This window comes from Mustelus asterias, chromosome 17, assembly GCF_964213995.1.
Source record: "Mustelus asterias chromosome 17, sMusAst1.hap1.1, whole genome shotgun sequence".
NCBI classification, from domain to species: domain Eukaryota; kingdom Metazoa; phylum Chordata; class Chondrichthyes; order Carcharhiniformes; family Triakidae; genus Mustelus; species Mustelus asterias.
In genome coordinates, this window is record NC_135817.1 from 45,572,865 (window position 1) to 45,591,580 (window position 18,716).

At 40.4% G+C, this 18,716-nt stretch overlaps 1 protein-coding gene across 1 annotated transcript in view; it reads left to right on the plus strand.

Moving 5' to 3' along the window:
• The window catches only part of epha6 (eph receptor A6), a 647,719-nt gene that overhangs the window by 41,309 nt on the left and 587,694 nt on the right, over positions 1 to 18,716 (plus strand). Inside the window, exon 2 of the mRNA XM_078232548.1 lies at positions 12,485 to 12,549. Within this exon, the coding sequence (XP_078088674.1) occupies positions 12,485 to 12,549 (65 nt within the window). The remainder of the gene's footprint in view (positions 1 to 12,484; positions 12,550 to 18,716) is intronic.

Below are 18,716 nucleotides of genomic sequence, written 5' to 3' on the forward strand. Positions count from 1 at the left end.
ACCAAAGCCCAGGCACCACTGGTGACATTAACCTGCTCGGTACAGTAGCTACGGCCAACAAGTATGGTTCCGTTTCTTACCAAGCAGATAGATCCCCCCTTGTTGGTTTTGCACAACATGCCTGATGGGGTTTTAAATGTCACTTTCCTTGTCCCGTCTTGGGTTCTATTCCAATCCAAAATCCCCTCTATCATTCCCGGATTTGACAAAGGGATAGGAAATAAAGGACTTTTCCCCCCTTTCCTCTGTGCATGGGAATATGTAAGCAGACCCAACACTTGCTCAAAATTTTGACCGTAATACATACAAGTGAGACATATACATGAAAGTGTTCATGTGATAGGGTCGGATTTTAGAGGATTGGTACAATGATCACTTGGATCGACCAAATCCCGTGTTAATGTACTCATCCTCCCGAGCCCTCTGCTGTTGCCGGGTACAGATCCATCCCGGTCCCTCAGCTAAACACCAAAAATTCCAGTTACATCACATTACATTGCATGGGAGACCCCAATCACCTTGCCCCTCCAACAGAGTTGGCAACATGGCATGGTTAAGGAATCCCAAGCAGCAGTCCCTGCGGGTTACCTCCCAGGGACTTATTCCATGTGTCGGAAGGTTACAATAGACAGAGCCATCGTTACAGAGGTGCTTGCGATGCTCTGCCCCCAAGTCTACACAATTCCATCTATGCTTCCCCTCCATAACTAGCAGGGCAAGGGTCATGAGAAGCAGCAAGAGAATCATCCTATCACTTAACTAATAACCCGCGCGACCGTTATACAATGGTCCAAAGGCTATACTGCCCGCGCGCCACTGCCCGCGAACCCGTTCAGCTTGCTTGGAGGTCAACCGTCTCACATATCTGTGAATTAAGCACACTATACCATTTTAACTTCATAGGGGCCCTCCCATTTAGGGACGAACCCAGGTTTGTCAAGTAGTGCTTTTACTAGGATGCAACTTCCTGCCCATCCAGGAGCATTTCAAGCTCTCTCTCCCTGTGTCTCTTTGTTCCGGATTGTCTTTTACTAATTTGCGCATCCCTTTTAGTTGGGTGCTTAGTTCCAAAACATATTCCCTGAATTCATCTTTTAGTGAACCTACATCATCGCCCATTCTGTCATTAATTTCATAAGGGGTTAATCCGGTTGTCCGGTTTGTGGTAACTCTTAATCTCATTAGTATAGTGGGCAATATCTCTGTCCACAATTTCCCGATATCTGTATGGCTTTAGCTAGTACATTATACAGTTAACTACACACCCCCTTCCATAGAAAGCTTAGTGTGAATTAAATAACACTTTACACTGGTTTTTGGCTACAGTTGGACATCTATTCATTTGTATATAATCTCATCAGAAAACATCGCATTCTCCATTAAAATCACATACCATACAGCTTCAATCTTTATATAATGTACCCCGACATTATCTCTAATTTAATCATTTGCATGGCGAGGAAAACAGGAAGCTCCTACAGAATTATGTTTTATCAATACACAACATATAATATATAACTATATTATACAAAATTGGTGAAGCCTTTTCAGGATTTTATTTTCGGGTCAATATAGCAGTGCTATACTGTATAATAAAAATAATCAAGTGGCAATAGTATCATACCACTTTACACATCATAATTGTGAGATTCAAACCCTTTTAATCCAAGCCATTTCCAATTTTAAACTGAGCTCCAGATCAAACCCCCCGCACTCGAGGAAAACAACAGGCGCTAAATCAAAACCAAAGTAGGTACAATACATACTAGTTAATTAATCAGAAACATTTTCGTTTGATTTTTAACTGGCCAGATTTTAAGCTTTGCAGTATTTTATATTTGGAAAACCTTGAACAATAGATAGCACATAAAATTCCAACGGCAGTACATAATTTTAACCAGGTTACAGAATATTAAACTATCAGATATTTGTAAGGGCAATTTGCATTGGCAACTAAGATTTAATTGATTAATCTCCTGCTGGAACTTGAAATAAGCAGAATTATAATTCATTTCACTTAACTTAAAATATTTTAAACTGACTCATAGACAGTACATTTACCTCATTCTTTTGTTCTTGCTTATCTACTTTTCCATAAAATTACTTATTTTCTCCCAATTTCTCAACTAACTCTCTCATAATCTTCACTTTAAAACAAAGGAGAGAGCACATGGTTCCCTCCAAGGTTTAAATCCTTTCTTAACAAAATTCAAACACAGGTTTATTCAAAATGCAAATTGGCTATTTCCAACTTCAATTTATGTACTTCGATTTTGAAATTTCAATTTACTTTCCAATTTTATTTAAACTCTGTATCAAACCCACTGTTGTAAAATCACAACAGGAAAGAACATCAAAACAAACAACTCTGTTAAACACACATAGACACACAGGAAGCTTCCAACACTCATTCAAATTTAACATCTTAAACTGAGATGAAAGTGAAACATTTAAGAGAATACAGAACTTGGATTAAGACGGTCACTTTTATTCTTCTTTCTTCCAAACCGTAATTACACTCAAAACAGAAGTAAATTCAAGAAATCTTATCACTTTAATCTTTAACAGTCTGAACACCTCCCCAGCTCTCCTGAGGCTAAACTAAGGTCATTTATTACCTGCAATAAACACTCCACAAGAACAAACAAAGGCTTCAACAATTCCTGCTCTCAATCTAATACAACAACCACCTACATTCGACTAGCAACCAGATCACACAAACACACTGAAATACAAAAATTAAGATCTCTCCTATCCACCTCCAGGTATGCCATTAGCCCATTCTACCAACTCATCATAGTTCGGGGTACTGAGAATTCCCATTTTAAGGATTATTTGGTGAACACTAAAGAATTCATCCTTAAAAGCCTGGATGAACGCTCGATCTCCTCGAACCTGGGTTTCCTTGTCCGGAGCACTCTTGATATACCTGGAACAACCATCTCCCATATTCAGAAGCTCCTTCCCCTTTTAGCTGTTTCATTGTGGTTATTCTGCTCCAGTTAGTAGGAGCATTCCCTACCACTCTCTGAATGTCTACCTTAAACTGGGCGAAGGGTGTCTGTTGGGCATCTATCTCTGATGTTAGGGCGACTACATGTGTCCACCGTCCCCCACTATAATCCTGTGCTGGAGGAGCGGCGGGTCCACCTGCTACCTGCCTCCACTTACCCGTTGGACAGGCTGCCCTTACCAGTTGGTGTACGTCTCTCAGGTGTAATTGGCGTCCTATCCAGATTGTGTCTAATTCTTCCCAGAATTTAGTGTTTGCGCTTCTAGGTTGTAATTTACCCAGGGAAGCCATTATCTGCTGTCTCTCACCCAGGGTGAAGGGTTTATAATTTACCTTTGGTTGCACATCTGTTCCCCCTTGGGTTACTAGCACTAAGTTGTGTTCTAGCGCTTCCCATTCCTCTGGAGGAGCGGTTAGTCCCTGTTGTGTGGACTCATAAGGAGGTAGAGTAATGGTTTCCCCTCTCTATAGCTTTTCTTCTAATAATTGGTTTTATTTTTCCAGTTCCCTTACTCTGGATTCTAACTCCCTAATCCTTTCTTTATCCTCTCTCCACTTCTTAGTAGAGGTGACGACTTGCTCAATTAGTCCAGCTAACTGATGTATTAACAATACTCCTATTTTCTTTGTCATGTTTCTCTTTTCTTTACCCAACCACTTATGCTGTTGGCCCAGAGGGTAGGATAAGTTCCACCCCCCTTTTCTCATCTGTTTAATGAATTTGTTCCTCTTCGTCATACACTCATTTATCAGGGATTCCGGAGGTCCCCACTATCTTTGTGATCCAGCCATAATACAGATAAGTTGTATACTCGCCACCTGGAGCCTTCTATTCTCCATTCTGGCTCTCCCATTCCTAGGTCGCTCTTATCAGAGTCAAGTGTTACCTGTCAGGGGTGATCAAATCCCTCCGTACCACCGCTTACACTATTAAGCTTACACTATTAAGCTTACCTCATTAAGCCGGCTTTTACTCCGGTGATCACTCAGACAGTCTCTCTCTCTCACTCACGTCTGAACATCACAGCTCAGGCAACTTTTTCTCCAGTCTTTACACTCACTTCAGAATCCATAACAGACAAATGCCTCCTTCTCCGGACATGTTCAGTTCAGACGTCTTTCACTCTCACACTCTCTCATCACACATGATCAGCCCACTGTAGTTTGACTCACCCTATTAGGTTCAAAACTCTATTCCAGTACCCAGGTTGTGGCCATTCAACCCGAGCCCGCAAACAGAGTCCCCGCAAACAGATCCCGGGGGTTTCCCGGGTTTCGGCACCAAATGTAGTAGGTAAAAATAACACTTGAGGCTGGTATGAGTCAAAATAGAGTAGGCTTTATTCTCACAAGCTTGTGGGAGAACTTGACCTCTTGAAAGCGGAAGCCAAAGTTCTCCTTGAACACAGAAAAGTGGGGATATATATACATTATGGCTCCCAGCACCAGTCACGACACAAACACTGGTCTGGTCATGAATCAAAGTCCATACAATAGTCCTTGATCACGAAGCAGCAGTTCTCTGGCAGCTGTGGTCACGATACAATGGGCGGCACGGTAGCACAGTGGCTAGCCCTGCTGCTTCACAGCTCCAGGGTCCCGGGTTCGATTCCCGGCTCGGGTCACTGTCTGTGTGGAGTTTGCACATTCTCCTCGTGTCTGCGTGGGTTTCCTCCGGGTGCTCCGGTTTCCTCCCACAGTCCAAAGATGTGCGGGTTAGGTTGATTGGCCAGGTTAAAAATTGCCCCTTAGAGTCCTGAGATGCGTAGGTTAGAGGGATTAGTGGGTAAATATGTGGGGCTAAGGCCTGGGTGGGATTGTGGACGGTGCAGACTCGATGGGCCGAATGGCCTCCTTCTGCACTGTAGGGTTTCTATGATTTCTATGATACAGTCTGAGGTTTCCTGCTCTTCCACGGCCCTTCCTTTGAAGTTACCGGCACAATTGTAGCTGGCTCAGCGGGAGTCCTCCTTTAAACAGCCGTTATCATGCCCCACATCTTGTAATGCTTTCTTCCGTTTACATTTACCACGCAAGCCTGTAGAAAAGGTAAGACTTGCATGTCTGCAAACACATTTACATTTACATTTGACTATCTATTGTTATAAGAATAAAAGTTAACTCGTATTAATGTCAGAAGCAGTATAAACAAGGGGATTAGCCATAATGAAGGGTTATGCTTGTGATACATTCTAAGTACAAAGTTCAACCTTTTAGGTACAAAATACATTAACTCTTTCCCTTTAGTTACAAAATACATTGAGTACAAAAACATTAACCCTTTCCCTTCTTCAATGGCAAGAAAACTGAGGAAAAAGCCTGTGTGAAGTCAGTTTTGGCAATCTTAAATCTAAGTTTGAAGGAACATAGGGAGTAGTTTGGTATCACATCTATGTGGTGATTTCACTGAAACCACAAGAGGACAACTGATGTGAAAGGTGGAAGCAAGGCCAATTGTTTCTGAAGTTAGAATTAGGGCAGATTGTTGGAGCAAGTGTAAAAGGAACTTGACTTTGCATGAGGCCTTACTATACCTGACGTGAGGAAGGTTGTAATTCCATGAGGCAGAAGAGGAGATGAGCCTTAATTTCTCAGTATTGAAAACCTTTACCTCAACAAAAGAAAGTCATTATTTAGACTTGAGGAAATTTTTCTTTGTGCCTGCTTTGTAAAGCTGAAAATTCAAACCTGATTAAATATACCTGGATGCAGGTAATTGCAAAGGGCTGATTTCAAAATAATTCAAAAATGTGATGCAAGATTCACTTGTCAAGATAAGAGAGTCCTATGAAGAAGGCCATTTAGTCCATTTTGATTCATCCATCCAGAACAGCCCTATTCTTGACCTCATTATAGCATCTAATTATTTCTGAAGTGATTTGAGTTGTATTGCCTCCACCACTTTACCAAGGATTCCAATGAAGGAAATCCTTCTAATGCTGCTTGTTAATCATTTGAAATTTGTGTTGTCTTGTTCTACTATCACTGATTACTTTGTTATTCCAAAATAGCCTTTTATATATACCACAATCATTTTTTTAAAATAAGATTACCTGTCTTAATACCTCTTTTCCAGAGAAGAAAAACCCAACTCTCTCTATCATCTTTGCTGATAATTCAGCACTCTAACACAAGGTGGTGTAGACAAGGTTGGCCTTGTGCCACTTGTCTACACCACCTTTAGTGCTTGAATATCTCCTAATTGTCTCAGCAGCCAGGACAGAACTTCAGATGTGGCCCAACCAGAAGACTGCACTTTGGTTATGGTAATATACAGCCAGGGAAGTCAGTTTTGGGAATATAGTTCAATTGATTACTGGTCTGCATTGATTGGTCATGTTGATTGTTGAACCTCCTAGAACTCTGAAATCTTAGGCCTGATCAATCTCATCCAAAGCTGGTTCAATGCAATTCATCAAGTATGTAATGAAAACAGAAAATGAAGGAAAAACTCAGCAGGACTGTCGGCATCTGTGGCGAGAGAAAGAGTTAACGTGTATGACTCTTCTTCAGAGACTCCTCTTGGTGAGGCATGCCAATTGTCAATTTTACATGCCCAGTTCCTTATTCTTGTCCAGATTATATTTAATTTCTTGTTCAGCTCTCATTTTCTTCAGGTCATTCTGTAGTCCTGTGTCTTCTGCCTTTAATTCCACTAGCCCTCATCTGTAAAGTTTGCCAAGTTACATTGCCTTTCTCCATCTGAGTCACTTGGTGTAAATTAGAAACAACAGTAGTGTCAGTACTGAGCCCTGAGGTACCCAATCCTTAACATCTTGCTGCTATTTCCCAAGCCCTATTACCTCCCTTGAACAGGTATGCATTGTTTTTTACCCCTTGGATCAAAGGAAATTCAAAAACATAATTTTGTTTAGTGAATTATATGCGTAGATTCTGTGTAGGTTGGGGGATTAGCCGGGTAAGTATGTAGATTTACGTAGATAGGGCCTTGGTAGGATGCTCTGTCGGACAGTCGGTGCATGCTCAATAGGCTGAATGGCCTCCCTTTGCACTGTAGGGGTGCTATGAAGTGACAAATTAGTATTTATGGATGGCCAAATGCATGAGTCATATAAATTAGTGAACCTAATTTTTTAACACACGAGAATTGGCAAACAAGGTGAGCACCAGCAGTTGTTGACATGGTTGTATATACTGTGGGGGAAAAGTCAAGTGAAGATTGGGTGGGAACATGATATCATATCAAATCACACTGGTGGAGGGTTGAAACCTTGGAGCAGGTTGCTTCTCTACTTTATTGGGTTGGGATTCTGAGTAGAGGGAAAATAATTTGGAAAGGAGGATTTTTACCTTAAAAAAAAATAGAATGCAGCTTAGACAAACATCATTCCTTTTTCATATGTTAAGAAAACCATTCTTTATAAAAATGACTGAATTTACTGGCTGGAAACTGTTAATTGAATTTAAAAATAGCTAAAACTATATTCCAATGACTTAAAATATGGCCAAATATTTGCATCACTGTAATTTCTACATTCCAAAACCATTGAAATAGTGACAACTTGTCTGCAAAGCTTCACCAGGAACAATTAACTTGGAGGAGCATGGATGGGGGCCATGTCCATGGGGTGCCATTAGCAAAGCATCCCTACTCATTTGGATATATTCAGCTGGCTGGGGGCAAACCTTTCGACATAGTCAGAATCCCTAGTGACTATGAAAAGAATTTGATCATATAAACCAGACAATTGTAATCCACTAGCCATGGCCAGATTTGGATCACTGGACAGTTGGAAAGAGATGGGTATGCGACAAGCCAGCTAACCTTTTGGGAGGGATTTTCTGGCCGCGCTCGCCCCAAAACTGGAAAATCCCACCTGAGGTCAATGGACCTATGCATGCTCCCTGCACCTTCCCCTGGCCGGCTACGATTCCTGTGGCAGGATAGGAAAATTCCACCCTTTTGTGTATTTAAGCAACTGTTTCCATTGCAAACCAGTGTGCAAGCAAACTTAATGCTGAAGGAGCAAGACCGAGTGGGTTCATTCACCTCTTTGCAAGTTTTGATTCTTGTCCTGTGATTTTTAACCATCCATATGCCACAGGCAGAAACATTTGTAAAAAACTCAACCCTGCAGCTGCCATCTCCAGAAGAATCAATAAGTCCATTTTGATCTTTAAACTGCCTTAGCGACAAACCCAAAAAGACCACTGGGTTCAGCCGGAAGCCAGCCAAGTCACTGGTCTTCAAGAATCACACAGCCTCTAACTTTACTGGACTTGAACTGCTGCTGTCCCTGCATTTAAGAAGGCAGTTCACCATCACCTTCTGAACGGCAGCTGTGAATGGGAAATGAAGGCTGACGAAGGCTGACGAAGCCAGCAATGTCCTCATTCTGTAAATGAGTAAAGAAAACAAAAATCTATCCTCCCACTCCAATATATTTGTGTGTGTGAAAGTTGGAGTCTTTTTGGTGTTTTTCTTAGGCTGGATTAAGCACAATAAATACTCCTCTAAACAAATTCAAGAAAACCTGCCAAGAAAACACATTCAAGAAAAGAATGCTGTCTTTTATTGTCACAGCATTCTAGCAGTTGACACTTATTGAATTGGCAAGCATACAATTTTTTAAAAATAGACTTGTTGTGGTCAGATGAAGAGTTGGAAAAGAGGGGAGCCGTCCTTCCCCCCCCCCCCCCCCCCCCCCCACCCCCCCCCCCCCCAACCCCTCTTCTGCTTGTAATGTGCACAGTATCTCTATCTTTTGCTTTCTGACCACCAAGGTGAACATTGGTTGACAAATTTTTTGACACTAGTGTTAAGTTAACCTGTAGATTAGCAAGTAGCTGTATTTGCTAGCAAGGTACAATGTCAATTTATTGTAGAGTAACCTCCTCTATGCAATTTATCCTCATAGTTTCTGATTTGGTGTAGAATCATTTTATCAATGAACAAGCATTGATTTAAACCCACTTTTGAAGGGACAAAGGATAGGTATGACACCATATTTAATGTTATCAAAGTATTTTGCTCAAGCATCATGAATCCTGCAGCGGCAGAGAATTCTGAAAGTATAATTTATTATTGAAAGTAAGCAAAATACTTTTCAAAGGCAGAGAGCAGAGTAATGTATTTGTATATTATGATAGGGCATGCAAAGTATTCAATGATGCAATAAACTTGCATGTGAATTGGCAGTTCTTCATGTCAGTCTTTATTAGTGTCAATCACTAGGTGATGTCTGAATAAAGAAAACAACAATGATATTGGCTGTCATCGTGAAGTATGCCCCTTTTTCAATGTGATTGATCAGATAGTAACTGAATATCTTGATTTTCTTTTCCCCCAGCAACAGTATCGTATCGGTCTTTTTGAGTATCACTTTTGAATGAGGATGTCACCAAGCAGCCTCAGTGGCCATCTTTTGAGTGATAGTTTTCCTGCATTTGACACATGATCCAAAAATATTGCTGGGTACAATTCAGCCTGCTTGTGGTGGCTTTCTTTAAGATTGTGTTTTTGTTTCGCTCAAAGCTTCGCTATGTTGCAGGCCCTTTTTTTAAAAATGGATTTGTATGTAATCAGCTTTCTAAGTGAGGAACTATTTCACTTAGTTACTTTTCTGCACCTTGTGAGCATATAAGTGCTCCGTGGAAGAAAATAAACAGGTTTTGTTTTATTGAAATTGGAAGAACTTTAAAATGTTTAAGCATTTAAGTTTTAATATAATCTGTAGTACAAATACTGTAATGTGGTTTAAAGCATTTTTTGCCGTGAGAGAGCAATCTTTTAAATAATAGAATAGTTACAAATGCAGCAACAAATGTAAGCAATGCAGCTCACATTGCGTTCTTACACAGATGCTTTCGTGTCCTTTTTATGTACAATATTTATAAGGGCATCTAAGGTAAAAGTGTTAATTAAAGTATTGGTTCAAGGTTGTTTTCAGTTTTGAGTTCCATTTCACTCTACCTATTTAAAATGAGCTTGCCTTGGGAGTTTGGGCGCCATAGTGGACCTATGCATGTTCCTTTCGTCTTCAGAATGACGGCTAGAATCAAGCCTGGGCTGATGGGATGGGAAATCTTCTCCCACTGCTGGCTTTAATGGCCAGAAGCAAAATGTGGTCTGGGCAATTTCAATTCTGTTCTTTCGTGGCTCCTGTCCCAGCACACACAGCTTGCTGCTAATTTGCCCTTAGTTTACACTAAATTGGCAGCCTCAAATTTTAAGCATCTTGGAAGTCGGCTGGAAGCATAAATAGAAATATACCAGTGGAACAATAAAAGTACATTGGGAGACACCACAGAAGGAGCCTTGTCCTTTGTTTAATCCCTGCCAGACAAGTATAGGTGATGCTCGCACAAAAAAAAGTGAGGAATGTTCCTTTCCTGTGCACTGACGCGTTCAACCTTGATTATCAAAAAAAAATCCTCGGGGGAGGAAATGCTTTTTTGTAACTTCACTGTAGCTCAGTAAGATACTCAGTGACAAAAATAACATGGCATTTATTTTTTCTCTGTGCATCCTGGGATTCATTATACATGGAGGGGGGGAAAAACATTCTGTTTAAATTCAATTTTACCATGATTCATGCAGCAGGTATTTACAGTATTGGATAAAAATAGAGCAACTCTATTCATGAATGCATTATATATCCTTGATCATTCCATCAGGAGGGTTACATTTATTAATTATTGTCACAAGTAGTTTTACATTAACACTGCAATGAAGTTACTGTGAAAATGGCTAATGAGCTGCCAAGAAATGAATTAAACTACACTTGTAAATAACTGGAAAGAATGCAGAGATCTGCAGAATAAAATATACAGTAAGAATGTTTCAGAATTATTTTCTTTTCGTGATGCTTCTAATTAAATAGATGATGACTGGTGCATTTGCATTTTTACCAGCTGAGTTTATCACATGACTAGAATTTAGTGAAAGTTTCTTAAATGCAGATGTGTGTTGTTAAATTGGGGTGTGAGGTATCCAGACAATTTATTCATAATCTAGGTAATGGAGTGCAAAAGAAAGACCTTCAGAATTAGTTTCCCTATAATTCACCATTGTGAGTTTCCATTCAGGGAGGAAAATATTTGAATAACAAAAATTAGTTTGGTTTGCAGTACATCTTGGAGGCATACCTACTGTTTGGTGTCTTGCACAGAAGTGTTTGAATAAATAATGAGCTTCTGTCTGCATTCACGCATTGCAGCTAAGTTTCAGGATTCTGCCAGCATCCTGCTTAATGTTTTTATAGCGCACATATAAAGGTGACCTATTTGGTTGTAAGACTATTTAGTACTGTGCTGCTATTGAACAAAAGGATGACGATCAGGAATAAAACTGCCGTGTTTAATTTATGAAGGTCGTAAAATTTTTCAATCGATAAATTATTAAACGTTGTGTCACACTGCATTTATAGCAACTGTTTAAAAATATAGCTAACTACTAGATGCAATACAAATAGCACTGAGAGTAAGCTATATGCTACACCAAACATCAGAATTGTGTAAATGGCCAAATAGGCTGATACCCAACTAAGGAAGGCATTGCAGTGATGTATACATTCAGTCATACTGCACACTATGAATTTTACTGTCTCTGAAAAGGTAAGGGGAGTATCTCCGTGTCTATTAACCATCTCTTGTTCTGGGTCAACTGATGATTGTTAAAAAGAAAGAACTTGCATTTATAAATTGCCTTTAACTGTAAGATGTCCTGGCCATATTAATATAAATCCCTCAACTGACACTATTGTAGTAGATTATCAGGTCATTGTCTCATTGCTGTGTGAAAATTGGTTGCTGTGGTCCCTACTTTATAACAGTAACTATGCTTCAAAAATATTTGATCAGCTGTAATGTGCATTGGGACATGTGAAGCTGTAAGGAATAATATGTACATTCAAGTTTGTTCTTTGTCCCAAAGCGCTAAATAATTATGATCCATTAAATCTACCATTCCCACAAAATATTGTGAAATGAAACAAATGAAAATTATGGTAATTTTAATCTCTCTTCCCCAAAAGGAAACAAAATTAAACAATAATGGTCACTTCAGTGCAAAAACAAAATCCCATACTGTGCATCATGTTGGGTAAGCAATAAAATTGGATCTTTGTCATATTCAGGGAGATGCTTGCTTCAGGGTTGAATGCAGCACATGGATTTGACTGCATTAAGTATTCATATGTCTGTAGCTTTTCACTATGTCTAACAAGCATGGGATTCCAGATTATGCCTTGTTCAAAATGCTCTTTTGAATATTTGTTCAAATCATTTTGAAGTACTTTTCTTATTGCTTAATTCACTAATTTAACTGTTCCTTGATATATCCTGGCACTATTCTTGAGATCGCAGCTTCATTAGATAGGTAAGTGGTGTGTGCAAAGAAAGCTTGTGCCATCATTTGACTCTGCAAAATATCATCACCTTTTTGACTATTTGTTGGTAACTTTGAAAGTGTCAAGTAAATTCTAATATTGACATTTTGCTTATTTCCAGTTGTACTCCTAGACACAACAGCTGCACTTGGAGAGCTGGGATGGAAGGCATACCCATTAAATGGGGTGAGTGAGTCCATGATGATTTTCTATAGCTGTGTGCTTAGACATGGTGGGCCATTCGCAAAAGTTTAATAAGAAAAATATTTAAACAGGGTTTCACATGTGGGAGTTGCAGCGTATTGTCACACATTGATGTTATGTCTAAAGTGATTAATGCTAGCAATTTGGGTTAATTAAAACAAAAAATACTGTTGCAGCAGTAGTGCTATTTTACACTTAAAATTTTAAAACTCATCAGCCCTTTAGCTCGTACACCAACTCCTTACCAAAGTGATTGCATTGCTCTGATCAGATTAATATGTGACTGATCCCAGTTTTTTTATAGTCACATTTATCTACAACATTAATGCTGCTATGATTGTAAATGTGATGTGAAATGCCAACGTGGTACAATTTCATGCTGCACTTAAGATTCATCTGCAGTAAGATCTGCCCATATGATAGCCTGATGTAATATTGTCTCAAAATGTCCTAGATTTTGCAGTCAGCAGTGAAACAACACTTGCTGCTGATCTGAAAGAAGCAGCTCAGAAGATCCAGCTATCTTTGCGGTGTCATTTTCCCCTTAGCTGACTGCTGGGAAACAGGTGATTGAGACTGGATTAAGATAGAAGCTAAAGTAAAGATGCATAGACTTTTTAAACAAAAAGAATTCCACAGATTATTCATTATCATGGAGAAATTTGCTATTCAACAAATATATTTACTTTTTGGGACTAGTGAGAGTATTTAGCAGCAATTATGTAGTTAATTCCAATTGATTTGATTTATTATTGTCACATGTATTAACATACGGTGAAAAGTATTGTTTCTTGCGCATTATACAGACAAAGCATACCGTTCATAGAGAAGGAAACGAGAGAGTGCAGAATGTAGTATTACAGTTATAGTTAGGGTGTAGAGAAAAATCAACTTAATGCAAGGCAAGTCCATTCAAAAGTCTGACGGCAGCAGGGAAGAAACTGTTCTTGAGTCGGTTGGTATGTGACCTCAGACTTTTGTATCTTTTTCCCGACACAAGAAGGTGGAAGAAAGAATGTCCGGGGTGCGTGGGGTCCTTAATTATGCTGGCAACTTTGCCGAGGCAGCGGGAAGTGTAGACCGAGTCAGTGGATGGGAGGCTGGTTTGCGTGATGGATTGGGCTACATTCACGACCTTTTGTAGTTCCTTGCGGTCTTGGGCAGAGCAGGAGCCATACCAAGCTGTGATACAACCAGAAAGAATGCTTTCTATGGTGCATCTGTAAAAGTTGGTGAGAGTTGTAGCTGACATGCCAAATTTCCTTAGTCTTTTCACTTTCATAAGGATTTTTCTCATGAGACTAACAGTGCATGAGTGGAAGTTCTTATTCAGGTGATTCTCCATTTAAATACAGTCTGGAAGTGCCTCAGCAGTGTACCTTCTGGAGATGCATGTAATCACTTCTGGATTTCTGCATGTGCGAACTGCAAATGTTGCTGTCCGTGGATAAGATGCCAAACAGTGACAGTTCTGCCAAGAACACTATTGCAAAGTTTGTGCCATGGCGCAATTCCTCAAAGTTCTCAGCTTTAAATGCAGCACTTTTCTATAATTTCTGGAAGCTCTAGTGTGAAAGTATCTGAACATATTATCAACAGCAAGAAGGTCGATTTGAAAAATCCTGTAAGCTTGGTGTGAAAAGTTAAAAACAAATTGCAATCGATTCTTATACATCCATTATTTTTATTATTTGGACTGCAGGAGCCGTATCAGAATAGAACATAAATATTGGATAGGAGGCTTACACATTGACTTCACCAGATTCTGCTATCAAGATCAAACCTCCTCCTATTGTGTGGACATTTAATTAATTAGACTTTAAACATTCACCAATTAGATGGATTAATATTTCTGGGACCTATAGCAATTTCTCCAAGGTGCCAAACACTGTGACTGAAATCATTGAGATGGGTGTTCAGAGTATGACAATAGGGAATTCCTCACTGATTAGTGGTTCTTTTGACTGGTTTGAGGGAGTTTTATCTTTCCCTGGATATGGGGCATACACGTTGCATCGTGAATTGCATATATAGTGAGATGAACTGCAGTTTTGAATAGCCAAGCTGTGTACATACTGCTGGTATGGCCTGAATTTTTTCAGTTGATACATGTTATATAATATGCTTTTCATTGGAATTCCTAACTTCTGCTTGGGATCTATTCCTGAACCACTAGACTCTGCTTTGTACTCAATATTTGTGGCCTCTTTCCCCTCACTATGGCAGTATGGAAAATTTGGAATGTTTTCCCTTAGACTTAGTGAAATCACCGTATGGTGCTTGTTACTTTTTTGATTCTTGGGATGTGAGCTTTTGCTAGCAAGGCTAGCATTTGTTAGCCAGCCTTAATTGTCCCTCAAAGTGGTGGTGAGTAATCCAGTTGGGGTAAGTGCATCCACAGTTAGGGAGGGAATTCCAGGTTTTTGATCCAGCAACAGTGAAGGAATGGTGACACTGTTCCAAGTGAGAATAGTGTGTGACTTGGAAGGAAAGTTGGAGGTGTTGGTGTCCCCATGCCTGTGCTAGGTGGTTGAGGTCACTGGTTTGGGAGGTGTGTCAAAGGAGGCTTGACAAGTTAGAAACGTACATAGAAAATAAAAGCAGGAGTGGGCCACTTGGCCCTTCGAGCCTGCGCCGCCGTTCATCATGATCATGGCTGATCATCAAATTCAATATCTTTTATCCTGCCTCTTTTCTCTCTCTCTCCCCCCCCCCCCCCCGCCCCCCCCCCCCACCATATTCCTTGATCCCATTAACCCCAAGAGCTATATCTAATTCCTTCTTGAAATCTCACCTACCCTTGGGCCTAAACTACTATCTGTGGCAGTGAATTCTACAGATTCACCACTCACTGGGTGAAGAAATTTCTCCTCATCTCAGTCCTAAAAGGTTTACCCCTTATTCTCAAACTATGATCCCTAGTTCTGGACCCCCACCTTCAGGAACATTCTTTCTGAATCTGTCCTATCAAATCCTGTTAGAATTTTATAAGTTTCTATGAGATCCCCTCTCTCTCTTCTGAACTACAGTGAATATAATCCGAACCAACTTAATCTCTCCTCATATGACAGACTTGCCATCCCAGGATTCAGCCTGGTAAACCTTTGCTGTACTCCCTCTTTAGCATGGACAACCTTCCTCCGATAAGGACACCAAAACTGCACACACCAGATGTGGCGCCACCAACACCCTATACAATTGCAGTAAAACATCCCTATTCCTATAATCAAATCCTCTCGCAGTGAAGGCCAACATACCATTTGCCTTCTTTACTGCCAGCTGTACCGACACGCTTACTTTCAACGACTGATGCACGAGGACACAAAGGTCTTGCTGAGTATCCACCTCTCTCAATTTACACCCATTCAAATAATAATCTGTCTTCTTGTTGCACCAAATTGGATGATCTCACATTTATCCATGTACAGCACATGCCCACTCACTCAGTCCAAATCATGCTGAAACATCTCTGCATCCTCCTCACAGTTCAACCTCCCACCCAACTTTGTATCATTTGCAAAATTGTTCTCTCGTCCAAATCGTTAATGTATAATATGAACGGTTGGCTCCTAACATAAATCCCTGTAGTATCCCACTAGTCATTGCCTGCCAATCGGAAAAAGACCCATTTATTCCAACTCTTTGCTTCCTGTCTGCTAAGCAGCTTGCTATCCATCACAAGACACTACTATCAATCCCACGCACTTTGACTTTACATAGTAATCTGTTATGTGAGACCGAGTCAAAAGCCTTCTGAAAGTCTAAATCCACCTATTCTCCCTTGTCAACTCTACTGGCTAAATCCTTAAAGAATTCCAGTAGATTTGTCATGCATGATTTCCCTTTTGGAAATCCATGCCGACTTTGTCCGATTCTACCACTGTTTTCCAAATGCTGTGCTATGAATTCCTTGATAATGGACTCTAGCAACTTCCCCACTACTGATATTAGGTTCACTGGTGTATAGTTCCCTGTATTCTTTCTACTTGCCTTTTTGAATAGAGGGCTTATGTTAGCAATAGTTGCTGCAGTACATCTTGTAGGTGGTACACACTGCTGCGACTGTGTTAGTGGTGGAGGAAGTGAATATTTAAATTGGTGGAATGGGGTGCCAATCAAGAGGGCTGCTTTGTCCTGGATGGTGTCAAGTTCTTTGAATTATTGAAGCCACACTCATCTAAGCAAATAGAAGTATTCCGTCATAATCTTGACTTGTGCATTGTAGATGGACAGGTTTTGGCAAGGCTAGGGAAATAAATCCTGTGCTTCTCCTGTTTCCGAGCCCTTTATTCCTCCTGCCCCTCACATCCTGCAGGTGCCCAGAATTGGGAACCATAGTCACCATTGGGTTGAATTGTTTTATATAGATTTGGTAAATATGCTTCATTTTTGTACTCTATGCGTCTATTTTTGGAGCCTATTTGAAAGTTCATGTTTCACTATGATGCACTTTAGAATCATGGCTTTGCCGGACAGTTGCACACAACTTGGCTATTCATGTTATGTAACCATTCTGCTTCTTTGAATCTGACAGCAACATCCAAAAGTCTTGAACCTCAAACACAGCAAACACCAATCCAATGTACAAACCAGAATATCTTGAACTAACTGTGCCATGTTCTGCTGGCACATGACTCCTGGTTTCATTTCCAAGTTTAAAAATGGCAAAAAACCTTCCAGTAAATTATCACCCACCAATCTACCTGTGGATAATGTGGGCTTTCTTAACAAACATTACACTTTGCGGTGAGGTGATAAATATTTTCTCACTTTCAATCGAAAGTAACCACACTTACAAATGCCCAGCATGGAGCATTCTGTAGGAGAGCAAAGTACTGCAGCTCGAGGAAGTCTGAAATCTAACTAGAAAATGCTGGAAAAAAACCAGCTGGCCAGTCAGTATCTGTAGAGATTCTGATGAAGGGTCACTGATCTTTGCTTCCCTTTGCACAGGTGCCACCAGACAAGCTGAGCATTTGGAGGAAAAATTAACCCTTTTAGTAGCCTGTTTTTAAAAAAAAACAACCAGATTCTTGTGATCATCATATTCCCCTCCAATAAGAAACCCAGCAGCAGTGACCGGAGATCTAGTTTAGCACAATCGTTAACTATGTAGAAAACACCAACAACATTAATGTCAAAGCAATAAATTGATACTTCTGTTTTTTAAAAAAAAAGGACAACAAAAAAACCAAGCAGCAGAGTTAACTAACATAACCATTTATTTTGCTTAAGAAACAGAGCTGAAGAGAGAGAGACTAGACCCTGGCCAAGGGAAGGGGGGGAGTGGAGAGGAGCCAAGGTCATGGGTAGGGCGTTCCTAACACCAGCCTTCCGTTCATCTCTGATGATGCATCCCCCAAACTCGCATAGCAGGAGTTTGTTGCCTTTCCATATGGAGTTTCCTCCTCCCAATCCAGTGTGTGGATAGGTTTTTTGGGAGAGTGTGTGGGTGCATTTGCGCATGCGCTTTGGATGTTTGGACATTCATATCAGTGAGGCAAGTTTTGGAATGACTGAAGGTGGTGAGCCAATGCTTCCTCGCGGTCCTGTCTAATGCTCCAATTGCCCTGTGGACTCCTTTGTTTTTTCTTTGTTCTTTCATGGGATGTGGGTATCATTGGCAAGGCCAGCATTTGTTGCGCACCCCTGACTGCCCTTGGAACTGAGTGACTTGCTGGACCATTTCCGGATAATTAAATTGACTATATTGCTGCTGGTCAGGAGTCGCACATTGGCCAGACCAGGTGATGACGGCAGATTTCATTTTCTAAAGAACATGAGTGAAGCAGATGGGATTTCCTGACAATTGACAGTAGTTTCATGTTCACTATTATGGTGACGAGCTATTTTTAAAAAAATGAATTTAAATCCCACCAGCTGCCAGGATGGGATTTGAAACCTCATCCCAAAGCACTAGTCTTACCTCTGATTTACTAGTCCTGTGATATTACCATAAAAGTATCATTTGTCCCCCTAAAATGGTAGTTCTTTAGCAGGTTGGCGCCTCCACGGAAGGGTGAGAGTGCAACCAAGGACAAATTACAGAACCCAGAATGCACCCTGGCTGTTGAAACAAATGGCTGCATGGTCCCAGGCTCTTGGAAGCTTACACTAGTACGTTTTCTCTATTCCTCAGTCTGAAAATT